We start from the raw sequence: 19,074 nt of genomic DNA, 5'->3' as shown, positions 1-19,074 counted from the left end.
CTGCTTAGGGCTGCAGGGCCGCACCCAGGCCCGAGATCCTGCCGGCGCCCTGGGGACCAAAGGGTGGACGGGCTCGTGGGCGCCCTCTGGTGCTTCTGCACCCAGGTCTTGCTCGTGGAGCTCCGTTACTCCAGAATGGATATCCTTCCTTCGTTCAACACAGACTTTCTGAGCGCCTACCACGTGCCCAGCTCCGTGCTGGGTGCTGTGAAGGAAAACTGAGAGGCGTTTAAGACAGGCTCCCTGTCCCGAAGAGGCTTTCCAGATAAAGAGGAAGAACAACTCCGAGAATAAATAGCTTAACCTTTAACCTCTCCTTCATCCTGTAGTTGTGGAGATAACAGGAGAATGGATGTGAAAGGGCTGCTGTCAATGTCTGGCTCAAAGTAAGCATTCAACAAATGCCTTTAAAAAGAAATCATGCTATAAGAATGAGTTTCCTAGGGCTCTCTGCATAAGTAGCCTGTACTTCAGTTAACATGGGTTACAGGTAGCTGTAGTTGTGGTCATGATTTTAGAACTGTTGTGGGTCTTTTTTTTTTTTTTAAAGATTTATTTATTTGACAGATAGAGATTACAAGTAGGCAGAGAGGCAGGCAGAGAGAGAGAGAGAGAGAGGAGGAAGCAGGCTCTCCGCCAAGCAGAGAGCCCGATGCGGGGCTCAATCCCAGGACCCCAGGATCATGACCTGAGCTAAAGGCAGAGGTTTTAACCCGCTGAGCCACCCAGGCGCCCCAGAACTGTTGTGGGTCTTAACTTTGCACTGTTAAAGAATCTACCCCCCCACACCTCCGCCGAGGTTGCACTAAGGCAGAACCTAATGTGGCACGTTTTAATGCCTATGCTTGTTGCCATGTAGACATTCTGCTCTCACCATCAGGTGCACCAGTTTCTTGAAGGACCATCAAACTTGTTAACCACCTCTGTGGAACTTTCTTCGTAACCCAACCCCCAGGTAAATGGTAGGCAAATATAACATCTCATGTTGAAAGTTATACATTCAAAGACATTTTGAGTATCTCTGCATTCTTTCAAGAGAAACCACTTCATCATTGATTGGAATCTGCCCTTATCTCCTGGGACCCCAATATAACATAATTGTATGGATAATTATATAATAATTATAAAAGGATTCATTCTATGGCAAAAAAAAAAAAAAAAAAAAAAAAAGAATGAGCTTCCTAAGCACAACATGCCTGCCCACGTCTCTGGGTCTTTGCCGATTCTCTGCCCCCTGTCTTTCCTTCTTTCCTGTGTTGATTGCCAGGCAAAATCCATTCAGACTTTCATGATTTGGGCCTAATGGATTACTCCCTCCCAGGTTGCCATTATCCCTCCTCCCACCTCACACGTGCACAGAGACCCCACCTCTGCCATACAGTTGATAGTCTCTCCCAGTGCTGTCGAATGCAAAAAATTTAAGTCATATATGTAGCTCAAAATATTCTAGCGATGACTTTTTTTAAAAAAGTAAAAAGAAACAGGTAAAATTCACTTAAATGCTATATTTTACTTAGCCCAGTATATCCAAAAGATTATTCAACCTGTAACCAATATAAAAATTATCGACTATAGAAACGAATGGGATATTTTATATTCTTTTTTTCTACTAAGGCTTTGAAGTCTGGTATGTCTTTTACACTTACAGTGTATCTGAATTTTGGCTAGACATATCTCATCCGTGCTCAATAGGATATACAGCTAGTGGGTAAGGTATAGGACAATGAAGGAGAGAGTCTTACCAGAATCAGGCTGGTGGATGACTGAGTAGGTGAATTCATTTTCTACAAGCCTTCTGGGGAAGCTTATCCTGATCCTCCTTGGTGGAGTTTGGGTTTGTCTCCTCCCTCCCCATAGCACTTGGGACAGACTTCTCTCTGTGGAGGAGAGAGCAGGAAAGACAAAAGGAAAATCTGATTCCCTTCTGTACCCTCCTAGGAGTACATGGCTGGTGCTTGGCATTTGATGATGAAGATAGGATTGTGAGTTTCCATAAAAGACAGGGTTCAGTGAGGGACTACATACTAAAGCAGCTTCTATGAAGCCACTAAAAACTGTGTCCCAGAACAAAGGTTTTTGAGCTGAGTTCCCAGAGTTCCCATCCCAGAACTTGAAAGCAGGAAAATAGTGGGGCTCTGGTCTCCCTTCCTTTCAACCAGTTAGTTTGCTTTTATCTGATTTATATTCTAGTGTTCTGGATAAAGAGATTTTTTTAAAAATAAGGTTATTTACTTGAAAGAGATTGAGAGCACGAGGGGGAGGGACAGAGGGAGAGAAACAGACACTGAGCACAGAGCTCTGCACTGAGCACAGAGCCTGAGATCATGACTCTAGCCTAGAGTGGGGGCCTCAACTGACTGCGCCACTCAGGCGCCCCAAGATCTTATTTTTAAAAAGTTTCCTGCAAAAAATACTTGAAAATGAATTTTAGAAGTATAGTGGTAGGAATAGGGTACATACACATTATACACAGTAGACCACAAGGCTGGATTTGCTGCCTAGGGTCAAAATGAATTTCTAGAGCCCTTGATAATGGGGATGCCTGGCCCTGGTTCAGCTTGCTTAGGTGTGAGAAACTGACTTGACTTTGAGGATTTCATGGTCTGGTGGGATAGGGGGCTGCTGCATATGAAGATACCAGAGGAAACAGAAAGAGCCGTGGGCTGGGCTTCAGAGGACCTGAAGTCTAGTCTTGGCTCAGCCAGTCTGGCTACTGAGACTTTGCATTAGGCCTCATCCTTTTCTAGGTCTCAGACTCCTCCACTGGAAAGCAAGGGGTTAAGTCAGATGCTACCTTTGAGCTCTGACTTTCTATGATACACTCTTTAGAATAATAAAGTAATTAAGGCTTATGCATGTAGCTTATTGCTCAAAATGCTTTGATACTATTTAGGTCATCTTGCTTTGTGCTCTAGTTAATTGTATCTGTGCCTAATGTCTGTCTTCCCCACTGACTGTAAGTCCTTTGAGGTTGTGTCTGATTCATCTTTATGTTCACCCACTGGGCCTGGTACAGGCAGGCCTGAGCACCCATTTGTCTTCAGCACACATCTGTGGAATAAAATAGAAGTAAAAGAGCACTGATCTGAGAAAAAACAAACAAACAAACACTGATCCATGTAGAACCATTAGAGGCCAGGTGACTTAGAACCTGGTGACTTAGAACCAGGTGACTTAGAACTTTTAGGGTACAGATATAGGATGGGCCAATAAAGCCACAGGAGTGGGAGACAGGTAATGGGGTGGGATACCCCAAATGGGTGAGACATACTCAAATATCTGCAAAGGGTTCTTGGAGGAGGAAGATGCTTAGCTGGAGTATAGGAAGAGGGCAGAGGGTCCAAAGGGCTGTTTCTTCTTCCTACTCTCTCACTTGCTTTTCCCAAGTAGGTGAGCTCTTGGTAGATGGTTTATGTTTGTGCTCACAAGCAGCTGAGAAGCAAGGACACCAGCTGGGACATTCAGAAGAGAGACAATGTATGAAAGAACCTGGTGGAGGGGTAAAACAGAGAGATCATAGGCAGGTTCTGAAGCCAGACAGTCCAGGATTCAAATCCTAGTTGTATCACTTTCATTGTGGCCTTTGACCAGTCACATGAACTCTCGCATTCATTCCTTGAACTGTATTTATTGAAAACCTTCTCTGGGCTAGGTATAATGTCACATGCTAATGATGCAGTGGTGAAAACATAGATAAGTTCCTATTCTGATGTAACTAGCAAGGGAGATAGATCTTAAACAGGTGATTATGTGCTGTAAGAGCATAGGAACCATTTAGTTCCATTTTAAAATGGGAATGACAATACTATGGGCTTTGTGGGATTGTGAGGATTCATGAAAGAATGCACGTAGAATGCCTAGCAGATTGTCCAGGGTGCAACAAACATTAATTTCTCTGTATGCCCATGACTTGATTCCCCTAGAAGAGCAGGGCAGAGACAGAAAGGAGGAGGGAAAAAGCCTTGAAATGTTTTCACCTCTGCCCTGGTCTCTTCCAAACAGGTCTTTCCAGCCTAGTCTGTATGAGCTCCATTTCCTGTAGCTCACCAGGGGCTCACAAAGGGTCTTCTGCTCAGTGTCAGTCACAGCCTCTTCAGACTAACCCTAAATATGAGTTTTCCTTTGTCTCTGGTGGGGCTCCTCTTGATTCCCTGGTGTTCCCTCTCTCATCCTACCTTAGGAGGAGAAATAGGAGTCTCCCCTTCATTACTCTTCTTCATTGCTACCCCCCACCCCAAACGGGCCTGATGTCCCATTTCGTGACTTGGGAAGATAATGAGTGCGACTGGAGATAGCAAAAAGAACAAACAGAGGAAGTGACAAATCAAACAGAGTTCTAGAGTTGCATTTTCTGATCCATTGTTCCTGATTCCCTCTGAGGAACTAACTAGTTGCGCAGAGGAAGGGCTAGGGCCTTGCCCTATCTTCTAGGAGGGTCCCTCCTCCCAGGCAGGTGGAACAACAGTTGCCCTGTTTACCTCCAGGGCAATTTTGCATCCTTGAGGTTCTCCAAACCAGGCGGTACCCACCTGGTTTGTCATAATACCCTCTGGGAATTCCTCCTTCTTCAGCCCTGGTGTGTTCCAGGAACAATTCAGTTTGTGCAGTCAGGCATCAGTGCCAGGATGTGAATCTAAGCAATCTAATTCCAGAACCCCTCCCCCTCACCCCAGCTGTGTACCTCTGCACACCCTCTGATTGCTTAAGGCAGTTACTTGCTCCTCCTCTGTGCTCGCTCACCTGACCCTGAACCAATTCCTCTCAAGACATTATCAACAAGTGCTAATTACTGTTCATAGAGAGATTTCCCTCCCAAACGAGCTCTTGGAGGGTAGGTACTGGATTATTATGAACAGGTGCTCGGTATATGTTAAATCAATAAAAGAACATTGGTTCTAAGATTCTAGACCTGATTTTGGAAGAGTAGACGATTTTCTTTGTGAAACTAGTTTGGGAAGAATTGCTAGAAGCCCAAATCTCTTTACTCATTCATTCCTACCCAGTCAGAACCTGGGCCGTTTCTCAGTGATAGCTGTACTTGCAATTTTTGGACACCAGGGGACGCCACTGATAACACAGCCCAAACTCGAAACTAAACTTTTGTGGGCAGATTTAGGACCCTTTATTCCACCTCTACTGAAGACAGTCATTTTCCAAATGAAAGCTTTACACAGCCCAAACTCGAAACTAAACTTTTGTGGGCAGATTTAGGACCCTTTATTGCACCTCTACTGAAGACAGTCATTTTCCAAATGAAAGCTTTTCATAACCAGAAACCCTGTGGTGTAGAGGAATGGCAGCTAGAGATATGACAGTTCATAGAGAACACACATCATTCATTTATACACTTTTATTGAGTACCAGTTTTGCACTGGATCAAGTCCTAGCCCGGGAGAGTATGAAGATAAAATTCAGTCCCTGATGAACGCAGAAGCTAATGGAGAAGACAGATACTTATGAGATAATCATAATTCAGCTATAAGATATAGCAGAAGACTGGTGACATAGGGCACATCAGGTAAGACAGGCAAGGTGGTGGGGCACCTGGGTGGCTCAGTGGGTTAAAGCCTCTCCCTTCGGCTCAGGTCATGACCCAGGGTCCTGGGATCGAGCCCCAGGGCTCTCTGCTCCACAGGGAGCCTGCTTCCTCCTCTCTCTCTGACTGCCTCTCTGCCTAGTTGTGATTTCTCTCTGTCAAATAAATAAAATATTAAAAAAAAAAAAAAGACAGGCAAGGTGGTGAAGGAAGGAAGGGGTGACTTTTGAGATGGGTCTTTTTTTTTTTTTTTTTTTTTGACTAATCACAACTTTTGGTTCATGCTATGTTGTCATAATTGTTCAAGGCACGGATGCTTTTCTTTCACTGGAGCTGAGACTTGCAGGATAGAGAGAAAATTCCAAAGGACAGAGTTTGGTGTGTTGGCCTCAGCCTTAGTTTCTTTATCTGTAATGAGTATAGCCTTGTCTTATCCAGCAGAGCTCTTATGAAGGAGAGAGAAGATGTTTGATATGACAGCTCTGGCAAAGAGTAGCATAGAGGCACGAGAATTGTTAATCCAATTCGATTTAACCAACATCTGCAGAATTTCAGGAGCAAGGCCCTAAGAGCAATTCAGGTAGGATACACCTGGTGTATGGTAAAGGCTTGGTGTTTAGGTTTAAAATAGACAGATGGGGGAAACAAAAAGCTCTCTGTTTCCTCTTGAGACTCATAATGTGATGAGGTGTGCTTACAGAGGCTATACTCATGTGAGGACCCAACATAGGGACTACTGAAGTGAGAGTCAAAACTTCAGATCCAGGAAGATCCATGAGGTCTCAGCATTTTCCTGTTTTGTAGAATATTAAGGCCAAGATGAATTAATAATCCGGTACTTATATATCCTATAGTTGGGGAGACTGAGATCCAGAGGGGAACTGGCTTTTTTTCCTCTAAAGTTTTTATTTATTTATTTGAGAGAGAGTGCATGAACAGAGGGGAGAGGCAGAGAGACGGGGAGAAGCAGGCTCCCCTGCAGAGCAGGGAACCCAGTGGGGGCTCATTCCCAGGATCCTGGGATCAGGACCTGAGCCAAAGGCAAAGGCTTAACTGACTGAGCCATCCAGGTGCCCCTTCTTCACCATTTTTTAATGTACTGTTTAGTCATGTTAGGTACATTTGCATTGTTTTGCAACCAGCTTGAAATATTGAACTATATCCATTAAACAGTTCCCTATCCTCTCCTGGCAACCACTATCCTACTTTCTGTCTCTCTGAATTTGACTACTTTAGGTACCTCATAAAGTAGAATTATATACTATTTACATGTTGTGACCAGCTTATTTTACTTAGCGTAATGAACCTCAAGTTTCACCCACGTTGTAGAATGTAGAATTTTCTTCCCTTTTAAGGCTGAATAATATTCCACTGTATGTATATACCACATTTTGTTTATTCATTTGTCTGTCCATTTAGATTCTACCTTTTGGCTATTGTGAATAGTGCTGTTTTGAATATGGGTGTACAAATATCCCTTTGAGACCCTGTTTTCAATTTTTTTTAAAGATTTTTATTTATTCATTTGACAGAGAGAGATCACAAGTAGGCAGAGAAGCAGGCAGAGAGAGAGAAGGGGGGGAGCAGGCTCCCTGCTGAGCAGAGAGCCCGATGTGGGATTTGATCCCAGGACCCTGAGATCATGACCTGAGCTGAAGGCAGAGGCTTAACCCACTGAGCCACCCAGGTGTCCCCTTGTTTTCAATTTTTTGAGTATATATCCAGAAGTGGAATTGCTGGATTGTGTGCTTATTTATTTATTTATTTATTTTCTTCTTTCTTTCCTTCCTTCCTTCCATCCATCCTTCCTTCCTTCTTTCTAAAATTAAGTAGCCTCCACACCCAATGTGAGGCTTGAACTCACGACCCTGAGATCAAGGATCAAGATTTCCATGTTCTACTGACTGAGTCAGCCAGGAACCTCATATGCTAATTCTATTATTAGTTCCTAGCCACCATTTTAGCCTCACAGGAAACGCAACTCGCTCTCACAGGTTCAAGTTCTTGGTATGAATTGGCAACAGAGCCTTACTTCCTGCCTTCAAGACCCACGGTTTTTGTATCAAATGAGTGATGCTCCCATACTCCTTCAAAAATCATGTGGTAGCTAAGAGAAATAATGCAGTCGAGTTTAAAGGAAGTTAAACATGTTTTACTTTCTTTTTTTCTGGGCTGTTCTCTTAGGCAAATAAGTGAACAGGCCAAGTTGACTTAGGCAGAAGTGACAAACTAGCAATCTGAGTGATTAATTTACACCGCAAATGTGTTTATATGGTCCATATAGGGCTTTTTACTTATTTACTTATTTATTTTTTAAAGACCCCCTTCTCCCCCCCAAGAGATAGAGAGAAACAGCGCAAGCAGGAGGAGCACAGGTACAGGGAGAAGCAGGTTACCTGCTGAGCAAGAAGCCCAATGCAGGACTCAATCCCAGGACCCTGGGATCATGAACTGAGCCAAAGACAGATACTTAAACCACTGAGCAACCCAGGTGTCCCAGGGCTTTTTACTTTTAAAAATTAATTGCTAGTACTAAAAAAAAGTGATATGTCATGTAAAAGTTCAGCTTTCCATCTTCTCTTAAAGATGATCCAGAAGTACTGAGTTCACCTTCCTGCCTGCTCTCCAGTGTGCCATAGTCCCTACCACTCCCTATTACCCCCCTACTTCTCTGAATTGTATTATCTCTCTGCCAACTTTGCCATTTGAGCTTAAGGCCCTTGACTCAGAGCATAGGTCTAGTAGAACTTAGGTCAGGGGCTCATCTTCTGTTCTGGCCAGTTTCCCAGCACAGAGTTGTTATTCAATAAATATTTTAGTGATCAAATGAATTAATTCATGTCTACCAGCTTTTACTGAGCACTTACTATGTGCAGGGCCTATGGCTGGATCCTCCTTTCTCAGAGATGAGTAAGGCACAACCCCCTGACCTCTGAAAACTCAATCTTATGGGGGTGGAGGGAGGCAGACATCTGTAAAGGTCCAATTCTGGACCCAAGGCCTCGATCAGAAGTGGAAGTTTCTGAGGAGGAGACCTTGAATTGTTTCTGGAAGAAGGACAGAGCCGTTATACCCAGAGCTGGAGGTAGAGGGGAGTGTTTCAGGCAGAAGCAACCGCAGATACAAAGGCAGGGTGGTGAAGGTTCAGTGTGTTTGAGGAACTTAAAGAAGGCCAGTGTGACTGGAGATTGAGAGTGGGGAGAGCGGTAGTAAATGACGTTAGAAGTGTATTTTTATATCAACTGTCTAACCCTTAAGCCAGGCAGCTGTTGGGTAAATCCATGTTCCTGGTCTTCCGAGGGCTTTCAGAACAGGTAGCTGGCTTAGCACTATCAGTCAGAGGAGAGACTGTGCCTAATTCCTTCCCCTGCCTCCGGTGCCAAGGACAGGGTAGGGCACAGAGCAGGTTTTAGTAAAGATCTGCTGACAGCATACTCGACAGAGAACAGGAAATGCAGGCTCTGTTGAAGGAGGCCCAGGCGCGGCTCTCTCTTCACTGGGGCATTCATTCTAAGTCGCTAACACCTTCTCCAAGCGACACTGAGAGCTGGGAGAGTGACAGGCAGAGAGGAACCAGCCACAGGCCCTACCCACAAAAACCTCAAAGGGGAGGGGAGTTGAGGGGCTGGTAGGAACACGGGCGGTGACAGTTAAAGGAGCGCATCCGACTTCTCTTGAATGTGGCAGGAAGGGGTGGTCAGCAGATGGGCTGATGGGGTCCTTTAGCCGAGACTTAAGGGATACGTAGGGCAATTTTAACTATAGTGTTTTGGACATTTCATTTTGTTTTCTAGCATCATTTCCTCTGAAAACACTCGCAGTCCCTAATAGGTTGCCCTGGGGCGGATCCTTGCTTCACTCTCCAAACCCTCCGCAAAGGGGCTGGGCCTCTCAGGAGCTCGAGTCCTGTCTGCAGCACCTAGATTTGCCCGCCAGGGGCCGCTGCGCGCGGGTGACTAAGCGCGCAGGTTCCTAAACTGCAGGGAGGAGGTAGCTGATTGGCTGCGCGGCGGGGAGGGAGGGCGGAGCCTGAAAGCCGGCCCGAAGTAGGGGGCTGGGAGCGTGCCCCCGGCCCATCCGGGCCAGGCGTTTGTCGCTTCAGGCATCCCGGAATAGCAATCGTTGTGCCGGGGGTCTCTGTCCAGCCCGGCTTTAGAGCTGAGGCGAGTGGAGCAGCACCGAGGCCCGGAGATCGGGCAGGGCAGTTACTGTCGCCGTCGCCGCAGGCCTGGGTTACCTGAGCAACTGCGTGTCCGGGGCGCGCCCGCCCATCCGCGGGCGGTTAGAGCGGGAGAGATTCCCGTGGGGGAAGGGGAGGCCGGGACCCGACCCTTGGCGCGGGAGGGGGGGTCCTGCAGACACCAGTGCGGACCGGGGCCGGGGAGAGCCCACCGCGGGCTGGGGGCACCCAGCGGCTGCCTCTAACAGGTTATTCCGGGATAAGCCCGGCGCTGGGGCGGGCCGGGCTTCGCGGGGGGCCGGGCGGCGCGGGGCGGGCCTGCAGGAGAGCACGCCCCCGCCCGCCCCGGGCCCGCCCCGCGCCGCCCGCCAGCCTGCCGGGGAGCCGCTGTCCCGGGCCTGGCCAGTGCGCGTCTGCCTGCTGAACCTGGGCACCGCGGGCCGCCTGGGCACGGGACTGGGCGGGGGCGCCGACCTCGGCCTAGGAGGCCTGGGATCCCGGAGCCGCCCGCGCCCGCAGGGACCTGCGAGTTGCACGCCCTCTCCGAGCCTGTGCTGCTCGCGGCTACTCGGCGGGGAGAGGCCAGGTGCCCCCCTCTTCCCCTCTCTTCCCTTCCTCCCCCACTCCGGTGCCCGCGGGAGATCCCGCCAGTCCGCCTCCTCCCGCAGAGGTGTAGCCCGCTGCGGAGCTGACAGCGGCCCCGCAGCCACCCTGTCCAAACTCTCCGGAAGCGGCTGGAGCAGACTCGGCGCTCGGGCCGCCACAGCTCCGGCGGACCCACTGTTGGAACGGAGGAACCCGCCCTCCTCCCGCGCCCAAACTTGGAGCACTTGACCTTTGGCTGTCGTAGGAGGCAGGCCGGCGGGTGCCTGGACAGCTGCGGCGCCTCGAGGGCATCTTGCCTGGGGTTCCAGGACTGTCGGCTACACTTCTGGGCTCCCGGCTTTGCTCTGGGATCCCGAGGTGTCCACATCAGGCGCATGTTGACTGAGACCTGGAGTCATGGATGTGTGCGCCCGTGTTGCCCTGTGGCTCCTCTGGGGGCTTCTCCTGCATCACGGCCAGAGCTTCAGCCATAGCCACAGCGAGAAGGCGACGGGAGCTGGCTCGGGGGCTAGTTCCGAGGAGTCCACGGCAGCAGGTAAGGCCTTGCCACGGGCTGGAGCGGCCTGGGAGCGTTGACTCAGAACTGAGGGGCAAGTTGAACCTTAGGTTTCTACATGTGCGGGTGATAGCGCTGCCTGTTCTCAGCAGTGCAAGGAGTTCTTTCTGTTCAGGAGCCATGGCTAATGTCTCTGTCCCTGGCAAGCACTTTCCTCCTCTCTCCCCAGAATGTCTTCTGTTGGCAGTGAGAAGGGGTTGGCCTTTCAGATCAGCAAGCCAGGACCCATTCTCAGGACTACTTTTCTGGAAGAATGGCCTAAGCCGATGATAAGTCTATTTGCTCTTGGCCAGTTTCAGCACTTGGCAGTACAGGGGAGGTTGAGGCTACTTGGGTTGGGCAGGGAAAGTCAGGGCTGGGCCAACTCTGTTGCCCTATAGCTTGGTGTTGAGGTGTGCCTTTCTGTTCCAACAAGCGTGGGAAACTTAGTCCCTCCCTTCCCTTAGGTAATCTGCTGTCTTTTAGCCATCCCATTTGAAATATCCAGGCAGTTCGTTAGGTCAAATACTATTTATCACTAGGGAGTTAAATGGATTTTTCTTATTGTGGGTATGGTATAATTTCTGGGACCCACGTGTTGATTTATTCCATTTCTTCTGACTGATGAGGGTAGGAATTCTATGATATTTTTGATCTGTCCTGTTTTTCTTTATGTACTCATGGAGCCTTGTTAGATATCAGGAGCCCTGGAGTTCTGTTGCAGAATGCAAAAGAAAAGAGTACTTTTAAACTTCAGTTGTTTTACACAAGGCTTAGAAGGAATTTGGTTTTCTTTCCTCATTTCTCTCACCCTGGTACTATGTTCTATCCAAAGCAGTGGGCTGCAGATTAGGGAGTTTATAGCTGAGTTTTTAATGAGGTGACTGCTCAGTGGATACCCACTGATAGAAGGAGGGAAAGGAAACATAGGTCATGGTGGCTGGGAAGTTTCATGGTTGGATCCAGATGCTGTCTTTGATGGTAGACCGTTTCTCGGAAAACTCTCTCTTTTTTTAACTTCTTTGATGCGGCTGGGTGTACCTGAAGGCCGAGTTCCAAATAGGGTTGCCCTGCAAACAAGCATAGGACCTAGGCTGTTGTTTTGGAGATTGGTCTTTCTTGCAGATGAATCCTGTTCCTCCATAAGGAGGCCCCGGAAATGTAGCTCAAAGCTAGGTTTTCGTTGGGCTGTGAGGGGAAAGTCTAGTAGGCAGATGTAGATCAAACTGTGAAGTAGAGCCTGGGAACATCTCTGCTGTGTCTATGACATTCCTGCTTATAAGGCTAAAATGTCCTTTTCTCACCCTAAAATATGAGTGCCTGAGATAAAATGAATACTTTTGGAGGGGGGGAAGTGATTTATATTTTAGACATGAGCTAAAGTGATGACATTCTGAATTTTAAGCATTAACTTTCAATCGAAAAGATTGTGCTTAAGGTAAGAGGCCTTCCAGCATCCCTCAGAACCACGAGGTGACTTCATCTTGTGGGGACAGCCCTCCTCATAGCATATCTGAGAGGCCTGGCTATGCTGATTATACCACTTAGGACTCTGGTTTGGTCCTTGATTCCTCTCAGTTCAGAAATTAGTTTCTGTTGTCATAATAATACTGAATCCCAGGGAGGGAAGTCTTAGAGAAGGACCCTAGGTGCCAGGCATGATTATAGTTTGTGGGAACCTGGGGACCCCAGCACTGTTGTTCTAGGTTGTCCCTTGGGCCTATCTGGGACTTTGGCTTAGACAGGGACTCTTTTTTTTTTGCAAAGAGGTGGCTTATGGACTGGGCTCTGCTAAAGGATTTGAGGAGAAGCTCCTTATGCAGCCAGGAACCCTCATAGCCCTTCCAGTCTCCATGTATTCTTAAAGCACAGGAGTTTTTACTTGCCCTTAAAGCTGACATTTCTCTAATCATCTTTGGAATACCTAGTCAATCTATATGTTCTCTATAGTTTATAATTATACAGCTATTTTTTCCTATAAAAGGCTCATGATAGCCTAGTAGGATGCATGGCAAGTGGTATGAGCCCCTTTTTTGTAGGTCAAGAAAGCGGGTCCTGTGCTCTCTTATAGGCAGGTCTTAGATTTCTTCCATCTTCTCTGGCCCTGCCCTGTTAAAGGAGTGCTAGGCAGGGCCAAGAGAACGTTACTTTCTTCCTGGTCAGTTATTTAGGCAGGCCCTGGTGACTGAGCTGATAAGATCCAAGAAGAAGGCTGTCATTTTCTCACCTGGAGAGTCTTCTGCAGAGGCCAGAGAATTGGATTTTTTTCTCTCATTGGATATATAGGTCCATCTTAAAACCCTGTTCCTGCAGTGAAGGCAGGTGCTCTGCTAAGAGGCCCTCTCATCTGACAGCGGAGAGGCCATTCCTCTCCCCTTCTGGCTCTTTGATTCCTGCACACCCAGCTGTGCTAAGTCATTTTCTCAGTAAAGATCTGGGCCTGGGTGTGCCACCCTGGGGACTGCATTTCTGAAGCTGGCCTGAAACTGGCGCTTAGAACCTCCCGTAGACTCTGGGCTCATTGCTTCCAGAAACTCAAAAGGTTTTCTGCAGAATGTTTGTGGGGGAACCCAGGTGAGTCAGGTTGTGACTGCCAGGGTGGGAGATAACTCTGATCCAGAACTGTGGTGTGACTCAGTATAGCCAGAACAGGACCCTGGAGGATAGGCATCCAAGCAGTGTGTGGACTGCAGGCTGGGTTCTCAATCAACCCCTGATGGGAGTGGGAGGCCAGAGCCCTGTCTGCCCACCCAGCTAGTTGCTGCTGCCTCCAAGGCTATAAATGGCCTGGCCATCTTGGTGGCTATGCTAATTTTAGCTGAGGGTAGCTCCCGGAACTGGATGGGGGCCAAGGGCAGGTGGGTGGGGCTTGGCTGAGGCTAATATTGGGGCTGGGAGAGGGTCACACTAATCCTGGAGCAACTAGGACATCATCTGTACCCACACCTCAGCTTTGACAATCACTCCTTAGCTAGGTTAATTTTTTTTTTTTTTTTAATTTTATTTATTTGACAGATAGAGATCACAAGTAGGGAGAGAAGCAGGCAGAGAGAGAGAGGAGGAAGCAGGCTCCCCGCCAAGCAGAGAGCCCGACGCGGGACTCGATCCCAGGACCCCGAGATCATGACCTGAGCTGAAGGCAGCAGCTTAAACCACTGAGCCACCCAGGCGCCCCTTAGCTAGGTTAATTTATTCAGCAAACTCCGAACAGTACCAGCTCATGTGCTATTTATTTAACAAATATTTGAGTGTCTGCTCTGTGCCACACACTATATTCGGTGGCAGGAATTTAAGGATGAACAGAACAGATATGTTCTCTGCCCTCAAGGAGGTTACCATCTAGTGGGGAGATAGGAAATAAATACATAAATATTTTATCATGGTGTGGTGCTATGGAAGAAAGCGTAACCAGAGCAGTGTTTGGAGAAGGGGAGGAGGACAGAGATCCAGCTCAAGGAGCAATTCAGTGCCTAGGAAGACATTAATCACGGCGCGGTAATAGCAACTAACATTTGTTAGTGCTTAGTGTGTGGCAGTCACTGTTCCAAACATTTTATTTCACTAATTCTTTTTTTTTTTAGATTATTTATTTATTTATTTGACAGACAGAGATCACAAGCAGGCAGAGAGGCAGGCAGGGGGTGGGGTGGGTGGGAAGCAGGCTCCCCGCCGAGCAGAGAGCCTGACAACTCGGGGCTCGATCCCAGGACCCTGGGATTATGACCTGAGCTGAAGGCAGAGGCTTAACCCACTGAGCCACTCAGGCTCTCCTTCACTTAATTCTTACTATCATCCAGTGTGCTGAGTATTAGCTCTGTTTTATATTTGAGTAAATGGAATCAGAGAGAAGTTAAGTAACTTGCCCAAGGTTATACAGCAAGTAAGGAATAGAGTTAGAATTCGAACCCAGGCAGCCTGATTCTTGCCTCCACCTCAGCCCTTAGGTTACACACTCTCTCACAGCTTTGTGATAAATGCTGTGATAGAGGTATTGTATACACATACACACAAGGCTGTGGGAAGCCCAGAGGAGCAAGTGACTAACACTGCCTGGGAGAGCTGGGGGAGGCATTTCAGTTTCCCCCATAATTTTTTCTCAGATCCTGGGAGATAGAAAGTGGTTGCCTAATTCAGAAGTTAAGAGGTGGAAACATCAGTTAGTTCAACCCACTTATTTTTTACAAATGAGGGAACTGACATCCAGAGAAGCATCAAATACAAGTTCCATAGTGGGTTATTGGTCAAACTAGATGAAGACAGTCAAGTCAAGGACCCTGACTTAACTGGTTATTCAACCCACAAGTTCGTAATGAGTGTTTACTGCTTGCTTTGCGCTATGAAAGAGACTTAGGGGTACCAAAGAAGTCTAAGTCTGGGGGCAGGGGGCATGCTCTGTATTAAATATAGCATAATGCACAGGCTTAAGAAAGCATAAAACCAGGCAGTGTAGACAGCGTAGGCTAAGAATTAAGAGAGCTGTGTGTGGGTTAGGCTCAGCTGAGGGACTAGGGAAGGGTTCCTGGGAACCAGGAGGGAGTGGTGGTTTGATGTGGGGAAGGCTGGAGGAAGGGGCATTGTAGGTGCCTGGGTCACCAGTGTGAGTACATGGAGTCTCACAGTTGGTGGCTGAACAATAGCTGCTTCGTACTTGGCCAGCCTACCTCGCATGAGAGCCTGTAGACAGGAAGATCACAGTTATATGTGATCTAGGGGCAGGGCTAAGAGCTACCATAATTTTGAAGTAGTGATAAATGTAAATACTATTTTGAGACATGTGCAAGTATAATGTGGTGTGAAAATGTCATTTCTTTTGGTGACAAAATCATAGGTACTGCTACAAATACTGTGGTTTGTTGCCCATAAGATATAATGGAAGGAAATGTTAACTTTCAGTAAAAGAAATTTGGAAATAAAGATGTAATTTCTTTCCCATCCAAATTCACAGAGTCCTCTGAATTCTATCTGTGGGCTTCTCAGGAATGTGGGGCCTTCATGTTAAGAACGCCTGTTCTCTGGCAAGGAAGGGATGAGGTCTTGTTGAGGGAAATGGTTTCCTTGGGCTCCATAGAACTTGGGTTTGAGCAAAGGGGCCCCTCATTTCCTGCTGAGTAACTTTGAGATACCGTTGCTTAATGACTTCATGGGCATGCTGTGGTATGTTTCCCTTTGTGGGAAATGACACTCCAGGAAACAGCAGTGCTGGCTGTCAGAATTCTAGGGAGAGAAGTCTGGGCTTCCAAGTCTTTTCCTTCTTCTTCCTCTGCTTTTTTTTTGGCTACTGCTGATTAAAAAAATGAAATATTTAAAATATACAACAAGGTATAAAGAATAATACATTGAATACTGTGTGCCCAGGACACAGTTTAAGAAATAAAATAATAGCAATACAGAGCTTTCTTTATTACCCCCAGGACACTTTGTATACATTTCTGATGTAACACATAACAACATTGTATTATGTTTGCTCTCTCCCAAGTGTAAAGTCTGTGGAAGAAGGGAAGAGGGGTTGTACTTTATTTATCTCTGTTTTTATTGTGCCCAGGCTAAAGCCTCTGTTAAAGTTTGTTGGAAAAGATGCAGTCAGGGCCTGTTTGAATGGATCACATTTTCTGTCTTCCTTTCAAACCATCTCATGTCTTGGTATACATTTTGGGCTTTTCCTCAACCCGTGGAGGTGCTGCTCACCCAGGGTACTTGATATTTTCATCCACGCTCAGAACTGTTTATTCTTTTTCTTTTTTAAAAAAGATTTCATTTATTCATTTGAGAAATGGGGAGAGAGAGCGCAAGCTGGGGGAAGGACAAAGGGAGGAGAAGCAGGCTGCCCTGCTGAGCAGGGAGCCCAACATGGGGCTTGATCCCAGGATCCTGGGACCATGATCTGAGCTGAAGGCAGACACTCAACAGGCTGAACCACCCAGGCATCCCTGTTTCTTCTTTTTCATTCTATCTTATTTTATCCTTAACTTTGGAATTAGGTGGGACTGTTTTTATTATTATGGTCTTTTAAAGTGACACATTGGTGGCTGAGAAATTTGTGTTCTTGCTCCCATTGCTAAAAACTCGTAGGACCAGAACTATATACCTCTGGGGATCCGTGTGCCAAGCCTTTGCTGGTTTTATCAGAATGTATTACCTGTTGATGTGTTCCTCACTTATCTGGCACTTAGAGCCTTTAGCTTCAGTAGTCTGGTGATAGCTGTGTTGACAGGGTGTTTGAATAGACTAGTCATGTATCACCAAGAGTCTGGTAGAGTCTATAATCTTAAGAACTATGCTGTGCCTGTGGAGTTATCTGTGTCTGTGCTTGCCTTCCTCAGTATACCGTAAGCCCCTCGGAAGGTAGGACACCAAGCTCCTAGCAAAGGCTTGGCATGTAGTATACTACTTTGTATATAATGAAGTTTGTAGAACTACACTGAAGGGGATATATTTTCTGCTTCTGATTCTCTGGTAGTTTACTAAGCATTTGGTTAGAAGTTGAAAAAATTTTCCGTGGAGAGGCTTAGGTAATGTTGAACAAAGAAGCTTCATTTAGAAAGTTCACTGTTGGGGTGCCTGGGTGGCTCAGTGCATTAAAGCCGCTGCCTTCGGCTCAGGTCATAATCCCAGGGTCCTGGGATTGAGCCCCATGTCGCGCTCTCTGCTCGGCGGGGAGCCTGCTTCCTCCTCTCTCTCTGCCTGTCTCCCTGCCTACTTGTGATCTCTGTCTGTCAAATAAATAAATAAAATCTCTCAACCCTAGCTTTTGTGGGTCTGAAAAACCTCAGTTCGAATCCAAGTGTCTGCTTGTGGTAGCACCTCTCTAAAGGTAGTTGCTTCTCTAAACCTCTTCCAGTTTTATTGTTTAACTTGAGGTATACCCATCAAACACCTATAGACTCTGGGTATAGCCGAGTGAGACTTTTATTCAGGACTTACTCTAGGCTGTAGGGAGGCTATTGATAAAGTCTGGGTGCTTGTATTTGACCTTATTTCCCCCCCATACCTCCTTCCTTTTACTGGGTGTAACCACTTCCCTAGCCCCACCTGCAGGCTTGAAATGGCTGACCAGATGGGCCTGGTCCCTGCCTGTAATGGTGCATAACAAATTATCCCCAAGCGTAGAGGCTTAAAATAGTAAACATTTATTATCTCACAGTTTCTTTGGGTTATGAATCTGGGTGCTTGCTTAGCTGGGTGCCTCTGGCTCAGGTCTCATGACGTTGCATCAAACTGTTGGGCTGGGGCTGAGGGCTTGGTGGGGGGCGGCACATCTGCAAGTTAATTTATGTGGTAGTTGGCAGGCCTTGGTCCCTTGCCACATGGGACTCTTCATTGGGCTGCTTCATGACACAGTAGCTGGCTTCCCTCAGGACAAGTGATCCAAGAGGGAGTACCCAAGCGACAGTCTTTTTATTGCTTAATCTCGCAACTGATATGCCACAACTTCTGCCATATTCTGTTTGTTAGAAGCAAATCAGTAAGTCTGGCCCATACTCAAGGTGAAGGGCTTACACAAGGGTGTGAATAACAGCAGGGTGGGATCACTGGGGGCAATGGTATCACCTTAGGACCATGATACATTTACCCTGCCTGTGGTAAAAAGAAGATGCCTGTGGTATCACCCTAGGGCCATGATCTTGGGAACAATGGCTTTTAGGAGCTATACCCTCTTAGCTTTTCTTGAACTTCTTTTACTTGCCTCCTAGAGTTTTGTGGAGTCTCTCTGTACTCCCTTTGGTATTGTGTCCTCTTGGTTCATGCATGACTTCATTGCTTTGACATGTAGAGTTGGCATGTCCCTTCCCTCTATATCCTTCCTGTATCTTAGGCCCAATCCTAAAGTAGCTTTTTATCCTAGTTTCTAGCCTTGTCTTGCAACTCCTCATTTTGGTACCTTCAGTTCTGAAGCCCATTGTACATCTACTGACCTTGGAGATTTTACCATGCCAGCTTGGTCTCAAAGAGCTAGACTTATAAATGGCATTGAGTTGGAACTTAGATACTGACAGACGAAAAACTTACTATGACCTGTTAGGTCATTGGTGTTGGGTGCTAGGACTTAACATCCTAGTATGTCAAAGCTGAAGGGCTTTTAAGGACCATCTTTCCTGTTTTCCATGTGAGAGTTAACGAAACTTGCCCAATGTCTTAGCCTGGGCTAGAATCTAATTTTGTCTGATTCTCATTCACATGTTATTTCTACTCTGTGCTAGAGTCCCTCTGCCTGCCCTA

The 19,074-nt window shown here is 46.9% G+C and overlaps 1 protein-coding gene across 4 annotated transcripts in view; it reads left to right on the top strand.

Annotated features, from left to right (window-relative positions):
• Positions 1–10,713: 10,713 nt before the first annotated feature.
• Positions 10,714–19,074, top strand: part of STIM1 (stromal interaction molecule 1) — a 188,997-nt gene continuing 180,636 nt past the window's right edge. For all 4 annotated transcript variants that reach the window (XM_046017701.1, XM_046017699.1, XM_046017703.1 and 1 more), the window contains exon 1: positions 10,714–10,857. In XM_046017701.1, coding sequence (XP_045873657.1) covers positions 10,719–10,857 — 139 coding nt within the window. In that variant the 5' untranslated portion in view covers positions 10,714–10,718. The remainder of the gene's footprint in view (positions 10,858–19,074) is intronic.

The sequence above is a fragment of the Meles meles genome, chromosome 8 (assembly GCF_922984935.1).
Source record: "Meles meles chromosome 8, mMelMel3.1 paternal haplotype, whole genome shotgun sequence".
Classification (NCBI taxonomy): Eukaryota; Metazoa; Chordata; class Mammalia; order Carnivora; family Mustelidae; genus Meles; species Meles meles.
The sequence above is the reverse complement of the archived record's forward strand: the minus strand, read 5'-3'. Positions and strand labels throughout refer to the sequence as shown.